Here is a 14355-nt window from a genome sequence, read left to right on the forward strand (position 1 = left end):
TTCAGTTTTCTAAGGAATCACAATTTTAAGAAAGAGAGCAACCAAAGAACAGTACTAATCCAGATAACAGAGCGAAATGGCTTTTAACTTGAATGACCTTTAATCATGAACTTGAAATGTTCATCTTAAATATCAAACCTGTGAATTTCACCCCTTTAGTATTCTTCCAAGAAAGTGCGCGTAACGACTGACCCTTTGTTAATCTTCCAAGAATGCCTATTCGTGTAACACACTTCTCCCTTTTTCCACTGCCTCCTTAGCTCTTGAAGACAACTCCTGTGTTTCCGAGTTGAAGAAAATGTTTTTGTTTGCTGCTTTAAAGATCATTGGGCTTCGAATCCGAAAATGATAGCAGGACCGGAATTCGAGACGATAGAGGTTTTTGTTGGTCTGGTCTCGTGTGTGTCATCATAGGTCATAATCAAAACGACCTTTGCTAACCATAGAGTATTCATTGCAATCACATTGATTTTTCAGCCAGTATTTACTGCATATTCTTTTGGAAACGTAGTCTGTTTAAAATAGTACATTCTAAGTGAAAGTTGCTGCATAATGAAGCAAGCAAAACCGATAACAAGCTTTTTTAAACCCAAGGGAAAAAAATGAAAATGACGAAAAGGATTGCTCTAAAAAGAGAAAGTTAACGTCGGCTGAAGAAAACGAAGTATAGTCTGCAAAGCAGCATTAGTCCCATCGGACCCTTCTGAAGGTAATTTTATTTTAATTCAACAGAAAAACTGCATAGCATTACATGAATAAAATGTTAAAAAACGAAATAAATGTAGACTATTTCTGTTAGCTTGGTTCGCATTAAAAAGTAGAAAATAAAAAAGACTTCTGTTTATAACACTCGAAAATTGCTGTTGCTCTCTCAAATAGATATTTATGTGAATTCTAAAGCAGCTAATAAAATTAAAAATAAAACTTGAGAGGAGAACACATATGCAGCTTTGAGCGAATAACTTTCTACCGCCAATATTTCTTCCCTTTTTTTCTAATTCAAATTTTATTAACTGCTTTAAAATTAGCATAAATGTAAATACATAAAAAGCAACATACAAATATAACGACATGAAAAGTAATTTCATTTTTTGTGGGTTATATTTCAAGGAGTCTTTTTTTTTATTTTATTTCATACTTTTAGTGCAAACCAAGTTAGTAAAAATAATCTTTATAGTCTGACCACCGATGAGATTAAAAGTCAAACATCCAGTTTACAGGCGGAAATGGATGCATCTATTAGCTTTCAGGGGAGCCAGCTTTTGTAGATGTGTGTTAGCCTCTAAATTAAGCAGTCACACTTAAATAAACGGAACACGCTCCTTGGTTTGGATTGCCTGGTTTTGACAAGTCCGTTGCTAGAAAATTTCACTTTAAATTAAATGGAGGGAAAATAAAGAAAAGTTAAATTTTCCATAACATTAAAAAAATATTTAAAAAATTCTTTGCTTTTGTTTCGTTTGACACAAGTGTCGGACTTGGGGCACTCCATTTCAAAGTCATTCCAAAGTATGTAAGATTCACCTCCCTTTTATTTTTTTGAATACTAAAAAAAGTTTATATATATATATATATATATACATAATATATATATATATATACATACACACACACACACACACACACACACACACATATATATATATATATATATACACATATATATAAATATATATAAAAGAAGTACCCCCCCCCCCCGAAAGTCGGGTCTAGCTACGCTTCTGCCACATTCAGCAACATTAGTTAAGAAAATACTGACTAAATGCTAAAAAATTGATGTTGTTATACAAGAAAGTAGGGTCGTTTAGATCTGAGCGGAACTTCTTGTTCATTGTGGAAACCTAATTTTCCACAAAGTAATTTTGTACAAATTTTGTACCTAGGTAAACAAATTTATGTTAAATAAAGTTATCATATTATAAAACTTTTAAAAACTATAAGTAATTCATTATGTAATACAAATTAAATAAACTTACATCCCCTTTGGCTATAACCATGCATCCTAGCTGATCAACAATGAGGGAATCTAACCTTGAAGGTGGCTGACAAAACCTTTGTTGGAAAAACTGTAGAATGGATTCCATCGTACGGGGAGTATTTTTCAGCGTTACGGCAACATGGCCCAAAGCTACAATTGTATTTGTAGAGACTAAAGTTGATTCCCTGAAAAGATAGAATCTTTCAATGTCAGCAGTCTTTTTTGCAGCCAAAACAGCATTTTATTGATGTCCTTAACATTACATTGCAAGCTGTAAAATCACTTATTTTCACGTTTTGCGATTTTCACAAAACCATCACAATCACAAAAATTTAAGTCTCACTATTTTTTTCTAACTTTTAGATCTGTTCACAAAAAAATCATGAAATTTTCAGCTTGAGAAATCACCAATATCTTCATTTTAGCGAAAATTAGGACTCACGAATTTTCTCTTCTTCTGGAAGGGTTATGAATTCGCTCTGTATCACAAAAATTTCTTGAGGAATTTCTAAGAAAAAGACAGTATGGCAGTGTATGAGTTCTTCAGGGGCAGATTACTAAATAGGCAAAGTTTGCCGGTATATATATATAATAGCCTAGGGGCCCGAGGTTCTGAGGGGCCCCGGAGAAAATAAGTTAAAAAAAGTTATATTTTTCTCAAAAAAAAAACCATAGCTACGTTTGTACCTCTGCCTGCGCGGAGGGTGGAGCATTGCTATACTTCAGAACAAAGAATTATGCATAGCCAGTTTTTATGAGACACCAGCTGATGAATGATGGTCGTACTACATTTCATCTTCAATCTTCATTCAGAACTTTTCGCAGACATGAATTTTCTTCCCTCCAATAAGTGCTGGATTTATACCGTTTTGTTTTCACAGAACTGATAAAAGTCATGTTCCGATTCTAACTCTTCGATAGTGCTGTAACAATTCAACATTTAAAAAAAAATACGAAAAGTTAAAAAATAACTATAATAAATTAGTTTTTTTAATCAAAATTATTAGGGTGAAAAAAAATATTTCTTTTAAAATTTAAAGTTACATTAGATTTTTTAGTTGCAAACGAAAAAATATTAAGAATATAGGAAATGTTCAGACTTTTTGGTTTACCTCCGATTTTTCTCCCTTGTATGTGCAGGGTCTGATTTACTAATAGGACCATGAAATGTGGCTAAGGAGCTAGGATTAGCCAGAATGCTATCTCTGGGGTTCCTAAGTTATTGAATAATATTTTCAAAGAAATGACTATTTGTTTAATGGATTCAGCGACATTATCAGAAAAAAAAAAGAAAAAAAACTTGTACTCTGGATTTAAACTCTGTGAAATATTTGTCATGCACGGTGATTCCCCCTAATATGTCCAAAGATTGCTTAAAACTGGTTTTTTGGAACTTTGATTTTAAAAAATTCCGTGGCAAAGTTCCGAACCTCATACCTTCCCCTAACGTCATTGAAAGTGGCCTACAAATAAGTTTTTAGGACTTTAATATCAAAATGCTTCCGGGGAGAGTCCGCCAAATCTTTTTCCACTATTTTCCAAGATTATCTAAAATTGCGTTTTTAGAGCAATTTCAACAAATTTCTTGGGGAGGGCCCTGAAAACCTTCTCCTCTTATCATTTTTAAATATGACCCATGATTGGGTTTGTAGGACTTTTAATTTAGAAACATTTTCGGTAGGGAGAGTTAAATCTTCTGTCAACTTATATCATCGAAAACCACTTAAAATTTGTGGTTTTGAAACTCTGATTTTGAAAAAATACCAGAAGAGACCCAGAACCCCATCCCTTTTTTGCAATGTCATCAAAGTTGACATACAATAGCGGTGTCAGGGGTCCAGCTTTGAAAATTTTTGGGGGAGAGCCCTCGATACCCTGGTCCTTTAAAATTACCTAAGATCATCTAAAATTGTGCATTGGGAACTTCAGTATCAAAATTTCTGAAAGTTTCATCTTCGATCCCCTAAATACTTATAAGTAGACCATTTTCGATGAAGTTAGGGGAAGGGATGAGGAGTTTGGAACTTTGACTCGGAATTTTTCGAAATCGAGGTTCCAAAAACGTAATTTAAGGATGACTTACAGTTGCTTTTATAAAACTACAATTTCGAAAGAAGGTCTCCCAAACTTACCATCTTCTTAATATCATCAAAATTTGCCTAAAGTTTCATTTTTGGAACTTTAACTCTGGTTTAGAGTCCCTAATTCAATACTCTCTCCTAACGTCATCAAAGGTGGCTTACAATTGTGTTTTTAGAAGTTTCATTTCGATAAATTTCCGGGGGGGGGGGGGCTTCAACCTTCCCTTTCATTAACCTGAACGAGGATCGTCCAAAATATGTTTCTGAAGCTTTAATATAGAGATATTTTCGGAAGAGCCGATGCCACCCCCCCCCCCCTCAAAAAAAAAAGATTCCTCAAAATCATGAGTGTAAAACCTTGATTTCGAAAAACTTACGGGAAGGTCTTCCAATCTTCCATCCTCCTAACATTGTTAAAGAGCATTTAAAATCACTATTTTGGTAATTCGAAAATCTCCGAAGCAGAGTTCCGAACCTCATCTTTTCATCTAACGTCATCATAGGTTGCTTACTGATACTGTTTTAAAGTTCAATTTTGAAGAATTTTTTTTGATATTGAGATGGGAGAAAATGTCTGTCGGTCTGCCCCCCCCCCCCCCCTAATAGTCTTTTGAGTGAATAGTCCGATTTTAAACAAATTTTTTTTTGTTCGAAAGATCTTGGCAAGGACACCTCATTCTTATATTTCACTTTTTGCTTTGAACTATTTTTTGTTCAATTTTGAACAGTTCAAAAAAACTTAACATTAGCGCCTACAGAGAAATTCAAGACAATTCCGAACCGTGAGGCGAATTTGTTTCAAAAAAACTTTGTAGGAAAAAGCTTTTGATGAAAAGCTTGTATATAAAATATCTTTTTGATTTGAAAAAATTTCCGTTCAATTTTGAACAGTTCAAATCCTTTAACATTAGCACCTATGGGGAAACTGAAAGTTAATGTAGATTCGATATTTGAAGGCGGATTTACTTCAAACAAATTTTGTTGGAAATAGCTCTTGACGTCAAACTCCAGACTCTGACTCCGAGAATTTAGGGGCACCTGACTCTGACTTCTGTGACCGACAATTAGTCGAACTTGAACTCCCTGACTTCGACTCTCACTTCATAGCTTTGGCAAAAGTTTAGGCACGGGGGAAAAATGATTGACTACGATTCTTGGATATTCAACTCTGACTCCGACTCTTTTATTTTAAAATGAGATTAACCCTGACCCGACTCCGCAGCCATGGTTTTAACTGTGAAATAATTATTGTTAATATGACTTGTTTTTATTTCCACTCTAAAGTTTTAATTTAGGTATTCAGTTTTCGGCGGATAAACTCGAAGTCATTTATGTGCAGACGATTTTTTTTTTGACAAATGAAAATACTTTCTTTAATACGTGAAATACACCGCCAGCTCAGTCATTTCCAGCCGAGGACTGCAGTTTCGTGCTTATTAGCACTTATCAGCCCGGCATAGGAAAGTGACTGAGCTGGAGATGGAAAACCTCTTAAGGAAGTCAAGAGTGCGAAACAAACTGGTAGCTAATATAGAATTAGCAGACCAGACGAGTGACCGAAGCAATGGTTCGGTTCAACTTGAAGATTGAAACCGAGGCAAGGTATATTCAGTAAATTACTGCCCATTAGCCAGGGCTAAAGCATTAGCCGGGCTGATGAGTGCTAATAAGCACGAAACTGCAGTACTCGGCTGGAAATGACTGAGCTGGCGGTGTATTTCACGTATTTCTGCTTTAGCCCTGGCTAATGAGCGGTAATTTACTGAATATACTTTCTTTAAGTTGACATTTTATTGTTTTTATTTATTTTGGAAAATGCAATAATTCATTCTTAAAAAAAATTTCGGCAACAAGGGAAAAAGAAACTTCTTTTTTTTTTTTTGATATGATGTATTTATTTTAATGAGCTTATTAATTTTAATTATTATTTTTTAGTTTTGAAAGCTGTTAAAGATTTCTTTTTTTAATGGAAAAAAGTGCATTAGCTGCTTTGTTTAAAAGGTGGAATTCCTTAGCAAAATATTGTGTAAATGCTTAACACTTTTTAGATACAGCATTTAAGATAAACAAACCTAACAGGTAAAATACAAATATGAGGTTGGAGTTTGAAAATAAAAATACTTACATATCACTTTTTTCGGCCTGATAAAGCCTGTTTGACACAGAAGCTAGAAAAGCTTGTACACAGTGAGTATCATTACTTAAACCAGCTTTTAATGCCCTAAAAGTAAAATATTTTTAAATAAAAATTATGATAAATATTTATGAAGTTAATCTAAAAAGTAAAAAAAAAAATGTTTTATTTAGCTCAAAATGCATTTAAAATAATTGAAAAATAATTTTTGCTCAAAATTTGGCAAGCAAAACAAGTTAAATACATACAAGTATCATAGGTGTGCACAGGGCTTCAGAAATGGGGGTACCACTGTACCAGAAGATTGAAATTGAGATTGGAAATGATCCCGTACTTGTTCACTTAGGGAAATTTTTCAAATATTATGAGTAAAAAAACGTTTTTAAAACCTATGAGGAAAGAAATTAATGAACCTAAAAATGTAAAATTTTAACCACTTTCGTATTAACTTTCATATTGATGTGCTAATGGGGGTACCATGGTACCCCTGGTGACCCCCGTGCATACGCCTATGATAAGTACCTAATAAACATTTCCCTGTTTGGGTAACATAAACATATAAGCTTTTTTTTTTTTTTTTAACTTTCCCACAAAATACATTTCACCAGTTCTGCTATCAAATATTTCGTTTAATTTGCTGATATAATGTGCACAACAGAGAAACAACTTTTAAAAATGCTCAACCACAAATGTTTTGAATTTGAAAAAATGTCTTAAGTAAATAAAATTTAATTTTCATAAAGCAACCCAGAAGCTTCGCATAAATATTTATTTATGCCTTGAACAAAAAAAATAAATAAATAAAAGGTGGCAAAATCAATATTTTTTCGAACACTTGTAGAATGAACTGAAGAGTGCTTCCTTAAACAATAAATGCAATAGTCTAAATTAGGGATGTGCAGATAAATTGGCAGTACGATTAATCAACCATAATCAGCCAATTTGCTGTTTATATATACAATCAATTAGCGATAACTCGAAGTGTGATAACTCGAATATTACTATAACTCGAAGCTTTTATCAAGTCCCAATCCCTTTGTCTTTAATTCCATGCTAATTATTCTCAATATCTCGAAGTTAACTTCCTTTAACTCGAAGTTTTTTCAAAGATGACTCAAAATTTGCTTTGAAAGAATGAAAAAAAAAGAGAAAGAAGACTATGAGAGAAAAATTTATTCACCTTTACTTGCAATTCCTGACAATAGACCTAAAGCAAGAACAGTACCTGTTGAACCAATGTGCGATAAAGGAGTTTCATGGGCAGAAGAAAGTTAGCTTGTTTTCTTTTGCTGTACTGTACTGTTTACATTTTGACATGTTGCTGGACTACGAATTTGCTTTTAAGCTGTCAAGTTGTCTATTCAACTGATTGTACCTTTATTAAAACTCTGACCTAAGTTAAGATGCATTCCCCTTCATTCTTTAGTTTGATCATTTGCTGATAAGTTCCTGAGAGACAGAGTGATTTTCTTTACTATTAAAGGCATCTAAGCAAGTACTCTGTCAATGATATAAAAGAAAAAGATAACAGGGTGGCGACAGGAACTGTGAAAAAAAGTTCCCTGACTTTTCCCTGATTTCCCTGATTAAGTTCACCAAATTTCCCTGATTTACGTTACCAATGATAATGATTTTCTTTCTTTGCTCTACTTGAAATCCATTGTATGTTTGTATAAAATGCAATATTTTAAACGTTTTAAGTTGTCTAAAGTTGTTAAACTAAAGATATATTTTTTAAAAAATGCTACTTTTTTAATGAAATGGTTCAAAAAAAAAAACATATCAAGGTAATTTTTTTGGAAAAAAAAACCTACAAAACAGTATATTAAATTTTTCTACATAGAAAAATTATAGAAAATTTTTAAAAAAAATATTTTACTTCCAGGAACCACTTAGCATAAGAATTTTAAGAAACTATTAAAATCACTCTTAAAAACATTTGTGTATTTATGATAGAACTAAAAAGTAATTGAATTTATTTTGAACTAAATTTTCAAACAGTATAACAATTGTTGCAAGAATAACAAGTAATAGTGAAAGAACAGAAGTAATGTAGTTATTCTTATATAACTAATAGACATATTTATGCAAAACAGATGAAACCATTTGCCATCCATTCAAAAAGAGCTTTTCTCTAATCAAGAACATAGGTTTTAATGAATGAATACAGCATTTTAACAATAAAAAAATAAAGATATTTACTTAAGTACACAAGTTAACTCTATTTCAAATGATTTTAGTATGTAACGAAAAAAAAATCTTAGATTGCTCTTGTAACAAACAACTTTGAAATCCAAGGAAAAAAAAGAAAAACAGAAAAAAAAAAGTAATTTGTTAATTTTAAAATATATAAAAGAAGACTACAACTTGGTTATAAATTAAATGAATCATTTAAGTCTGAAGAAAAGAAAACCTTTATAATCTGCGGCGACAACAAATAGTATAAAGGCAAAAAACAAAGTCTTTTTTACTGAAAGTTCAATTTTAGCAATTAAATTAAAATAGCGAAGAAGTAATAATTTTTAAGCTTTTATCAGTATTAATTCAAAAACCAAAGATTTCTTCTTGAAATCGTAATTACAGTAGGCTAATTACTTCAAGACAATGGAATAAAGGCAAAGGAGCTAAGGCATTAATGAAGGCATCCTCTTTGCCTGTATGGTTATTTATTTTGCGTAGCATTGAAAGCGTGAAAGCAAATTTCAAGCTAGGTAAAATAAACAACTTAACAGACACTAAAGTTCATCCTGTGGTTAATAAGTAAGATTCAATACTTTGACGTTGAGAAAAAAAGATGCACCAATATGCGGCAGTGTATAATCGCAACTCATTAAGTTTACTTTTTTTTTTTTGAACAGATAATTGGCAGAAAATGCATAGGAATTAGAGTACTTAATTTTGTAATGCAGAAAAAAAAAAAAATTCTTCATAAAAATTATTTTCCCTGATTTTTTGTTATTTTTTCAAAATTCCCTGATATTTCCCTGATTTCTCCCTGATTAATAAAGTTCCCTGACTTTTCCCTGATCTCCCTGATTTCCCTGATCTGTCGCCACCCTGGATAAACTTCTAAAGCGGTAGAATTCATGAATTTGAATTTGAAATGAATGAAGATGCACCTTTCCTGAAGAAGGATCAGCTCTATTCAAGTGGTTCCAGCAGTATCAAAATCAAAATCATGCTTTTGATTTCTTTCTCTCAGTATTTTTGATTAAACTGTGCATATTGTGCTTAAAAACTTTTAAGTTTGGTAATTTTGTCTGTTATATGTACATACTAATTAAAATATTCAATGGTTTTTAATATTAAAATGTTGAAAACTGAAGCTAGTGGTAAGTCCAACTTTCGAAAAGTCGAAGTTTTTCCTCGGTTCCTTTTGATTCGAGTTATCGCGAATTGATTGTAGTTGGCCAAATTTTGCCAATTAATCTGTGGAAAAAACATTTTTCAAAATTAATTCCTTTTTAGCATACTTTCAACAAGAAACTAGGATGAATACATTTGTTAACAATAAATAAATGCAATTTTCTGCAAACATTACTATAATATGTAGTATGAAAATGTACATAGTAGAAACAAAAAAAATGGTTAGAAAGTGACTGAATCTGAATAACGTATTTAAGGATCATTTTGCTACGATACCCTCAGCCCAGCTGTTGATGACACAACATTTATTTTTTCTCAGTTATTTTGTTCTTCTCACTATACATATGGTTACACCACATAAATATTGCCAAACAAGTAGTTTTTATGCATAAGCTTTTCCTTTAATATGCATTGCTTTTAAATCATGTACAAGAATACACTGATCCATTCTTTTGAGTTATTAAAAACATTTATTATTTAATAGATGTAAAAGGAAGTAGTGTTGTGTTTGCATAAGACTTTTATATTAGAGAAGGGTTCTTTTCATAAATCTGAGACAAATACACGTAAATTTCTTCGTTTCTTGACTGATTCACATGAGAATGAATAGAGTTTAAAATCAGCTAAATCTTTTTCTCAAAAGCATTTCTCAGTGAAAAACTTAATGGTGCAAACATACTTTAATTCTCAAGAAACACGTGCACTTTTATTCTTAAGTAATGTAGGTAGTTTTATACAACAAAAGTTACTTCTTTATTTGAAAGTAATGTGAATACAGTAGAACTTCAATGAATTGAATTTCGACTATCTAAATCGCTGATTATCTGAATTGCTTTTGGCATTTTAGAAAAGAAAAGAAAACGTTAAGTTTTTGAGATTTGCAGGATAGCAGTTGTCTCTATGCCTGCTATTGTCCTTCCAGTTGCAAAGCTAGTGTAGGTGCAGCGCGAACATTATTGGGATGATGAGTCACCATCTCAAAGGGTTCTATTATTGGCTTCTAATGTGCAGTACGATTTGTAAGCACACTTAGCATGTTAAAGTATTGCTTTCCATTAAATTATAAGTTTTCTCCCAATTTAAACATACAAATTAAATAAAGTGAACCTTTTTTTTTTTGGAGAAAATCCAATTACTTCAATTTTTGATTATCCAAGTGAGGTGTAGTCCCAGTTGATTTGGGGAAACGGAATTTTACTGTACTTCCAAATAAAGAAATAACTTTGGTTTTTTTAGCTTTACTACTAACTACAAAAGAAAAACACAAATTTACATAGAAAACACTGTTTGACAGGAGTATGTACAAGAAGCAATAAATTTTCAAAATTTGGAGGGTAATTTTATACAATCATTAATGCTAAAATTAAAAAAAAAAAGGTTAAGAACAGAATTGAAAACAGTATCACATTTCAGTTATTTGTTCAGTATATTTGAAAAATGCAAGACAATACCTGCATAAATTTTCTATTGCAGTATCCCTCAAATTTTCAAATGCTGTTCCTGAACTAGTAGTTGTTGCAGAATAAACAGTAGATGGGTTTTCTGATGTCACCATAATGCTCAAATTTCCACTTCGAACACTGTGATCCATTGTTTGGCGATTTAACCGCAAGAGTATAGGAGAAGGATTGACTAAAAAGTCCCGTAAAGCATCTATGCAACTATGAGAAATGCTAGGAAATTTCTCTGCCAATTGACCCAAGCCCTGGAAATGTATCAAAAAATTATCTATTAGATGAAGACAAAAATTAAATATAAAGTTCTGAATGTACAATTCAAAAAATAACACTTGGCAAAATTAATTCAATAAGATTGATGTATACTCAATAAAACATACGTCAGTATATATAGTCCCAGATATAGCCTCATTAGCTATTGGACTTCTCTAACAAAATCATCTATGCAAATAAGAAATACTAGGAAATTTCTCAATGAACTGCTCCCTCCAAAATGTTATAATACTCTCAACATTGATTTTTCAAAAAACTCAACATTAATCAAGATCAACAAGGATAATCGAGAATACAATCTTAAACATCAAATTTGCAAAATATACATCTTGCCAGATAAAAAAAATCAAACTAACTTTTTAAAAAAAGTGAAGAGTACATTTCCTTACAAATTCTGTTTTTATACACTGAAAAAAATGAGCTGCGTGTAGCACAAAAACATGTGTGCACAATTCAATTTGAAAATTGTATGTTAATATTTCTCTCTTGACCAACTTAAATGTTGGTGATGAAACATTTTTAAATAAAATTGAAACATAACAAATTTTTAAAACTAAAACAATTACTGCAAAACAAACTAATAGACAGACCTCCAAGCAAACCATTAGCAATGGCATGTGAGCAAGAGCTATTTTGGCTGAGTGTGATGAATGAATTTTTTCTTGTAGACGACTACAGAGAGCATCAGCACCTACAAGTTAATGAATTCAATAATCAATACATTGTGAAAAATACTCGAAAACATGTGTGAAACAAGACAAAGTATTACTTCCACAGCAGCTGCAATTTCACTGAATTTTAGTTAGATTCTACGGATACCAGTAGTGGTTTTCAGCAATATTTAATGGCAACAAAAAGAAATAAAAGAATGAAACATAATCACCCATATCATCTGAAACAGCCCATACTAATAGATCAACACAAGCAGCATTTGTTTGAACATTAACTTTAAATTTGTTGACTACGGTAAAATTTGATTCTTTATCTTCACGTTCACTAGCATCATGCTGTCTTGTCTGAAGCTCAGTTTGTCCAGAAAGAAATAAATCTCGAACAAATTCCTGAACGTCTTTCGTAAAAGGAGATGGCAAATCTGAAGAAAAAAGTGTATTATGAAACTGATAAAATGAATTTATATTTTAGCACTGAAAATGATGAAAAATCTTACTTTTTTGTGGTTGTAACAGCTCACGCAATAGAGTTACTAGAACTAAATTTATTGTTTCACTGAAGGTTTTGTAAGGAAAAATTTTCAGCTGACCTGACTAAAAAAAAAAGAAAATTAATTCAGCTTCTCAAAATAACTGGTTGCAATACAAATCGGATAAAATTGTACTTACATTGTAAATTTCACTAGCTTGTTCATCCAAAAATTCCAACATATCTTTTGTAAGCAACTTTTTTGCCTAAAAAACAAATAAATTTTGAAACAAGAGCAAAATTATTAAAATATTTTACTTCAATCAAAGCAATACCTAAGGAATCATCAAAGTAAAATTTATCTTTATAGGTTTGCAAAAGAAAAATACATGTATACTTTTTGTTATTCATCTAAATCACACTGATCACACAAGTGAATATTTTCTATATGTCACCAACATATAAAATAAATGGAAGTAATTTATTTTATATGTTGGTAAAGAAGTAACAAAAACATAAAATGTAATCTCTAGACCTGTATAAAACTACAAATAATTCAGATTTTGTGCCTTTTTTTTTTTTTTTTCAATTCAGAAAAAAAAATAAAACAAACTTACAATGGCCAGCATTGCTTGTAAGTGAGCCACAGAAAACAGTAAGGGATGCTGCTCATGTTCAACACGGCCAAATGCGGGTATACGACCAAAGCTAGAGCCAAACTTATAAAAGTAATAGCTAGTGGGGTCATACGTCAGGGATGACTGGCTGTAGAGTGAAGCTCTTTTGCTTGATAGCCCACTGCTTCCAGCAATTGATAAATCAGCTCCAGAATCTTGACTTGTCAACGCAGTACTAGAGGCATTGCGAGAAACAGCAGACATGGAACGATGCAGAATGGGCCGAAAATTATGAAAAGTACGCTGTTTGAAGGAGGCACTACTGGGAACTTTGTGTAATTTTGGAGCTTCCGGAGAATTTGGCACAGAGTTAATGACAGAGGGAAACATGCGGCAAAAGAGAGGGGGGAACTGCTTGCTGGCTCGACCAACTGCTCGAGCAGTTCCTATGAAAACAGGAACCACTGACTTGCAAAGTGTAACTAAAAATGAGAGAAAACATTGTTAAATGCTTCTTTTATAAACTAAGAAAAACAGTTCATGAATCACAGAAAATATATTTCTCTTCTCTTTCTAGAATAAAAAAAGACAACCATTTCAGCACTTTAACAGAAACAACAATCCTCATAGATTTTAGTGCTGATTCACTGATCGAGTAAAGCTCCTGACATCACCAACAATGATACTCGCGCCACGGCATGATAATTTCATAATATTTTACGGCAATGTTTGACATTCAGGGATTTTGACAAGGCTGAACTGGATCGGGTAACTTGACTGCATTACTGGTGAGACTGTAATTTTAGGAGAATCAAGAAATGTAAAAGTGGTCATAGCAATGAACGCAATCTACTAGAAATTAGGTTTAATCCACTGGAGTTAGGATCAGTGGGGGCTCGTGGCTTAATTTGGTGGGTGGGCCCGCTGTTATCAGGGGCGCCCTGATGGAGGTCATTTTGGACTCCGAAAAGTTTCTTTATTTGGCAAATTTGGAGTTCATATAGCTTTTCAAGCATAATGTATCTTCTAATTATGTTTTAGTATGTGTGCATGCTTTATTTATATCATTTAGTAATGTTCGGAGTTTCATTTTGTGAATTGAGAACTCAACCACTCTCTTCCCATCCCAAAAGGTCGGGTTGCCTCTGACGATTGTATAAAGTTTTCACAAGAAAAAGGAAAACAGATAAAATTAAGAGAACTAAGGGGGGCGTGCCAAATAATAAGGCATGAAGACCAATAAGAACCACCCCTCCTTTTTCCCATACAGAATAGCAAAAATTAGCTTGTGACTGCGATCATGCAGCAG

The 14355-nt window shown here is 32.4% G+C and overlaps 1 protein-coding gene across 1 annotated transcript in view; it reads right to left on the reverse strand.

Moving 5' to 3' along the window:
- LOC129221587 (phosphatidylinositol 4-kinase alpha-like) overlaps positions 1–14355 on the reverse strand; it is a 100775-nt gene that overhangs the window by 66085 nt on the left and 20335 nt on the right. The window contains 8 exon segments of the mRNA XM_054856100.1: positions 1977–2163; positions 6185–6280; positions 11011–11264; positions 11880–11980; positions 12173–12382; positions 12458–12554; positions 12630–12695; positions 13047–13528. Of these exon segments, the coding sequence (XP_054712075.1) occupies positions 1977–2163; positions 6185–6280; positions 11011–11264; positions 11880–11980; positions 12173–12382; positions 12458–12554; positions 12630–12695; positions 13047–13528 (1493 nt within the window).

The sequence above is a fragment of the Uloborus diversus genome, chromosome 4 (assembly GCF_026930045.1).
Source record: "Uloborus diversus isolate 005 chromosome 4, Udiv.v.3.1, whole genome shotgun sequence".
NCBI lineage: Eukaryota > Metazoa > Arthropoda > Arachnida > Araneae > Uloboridae > Uloborus > Uloborus diversus.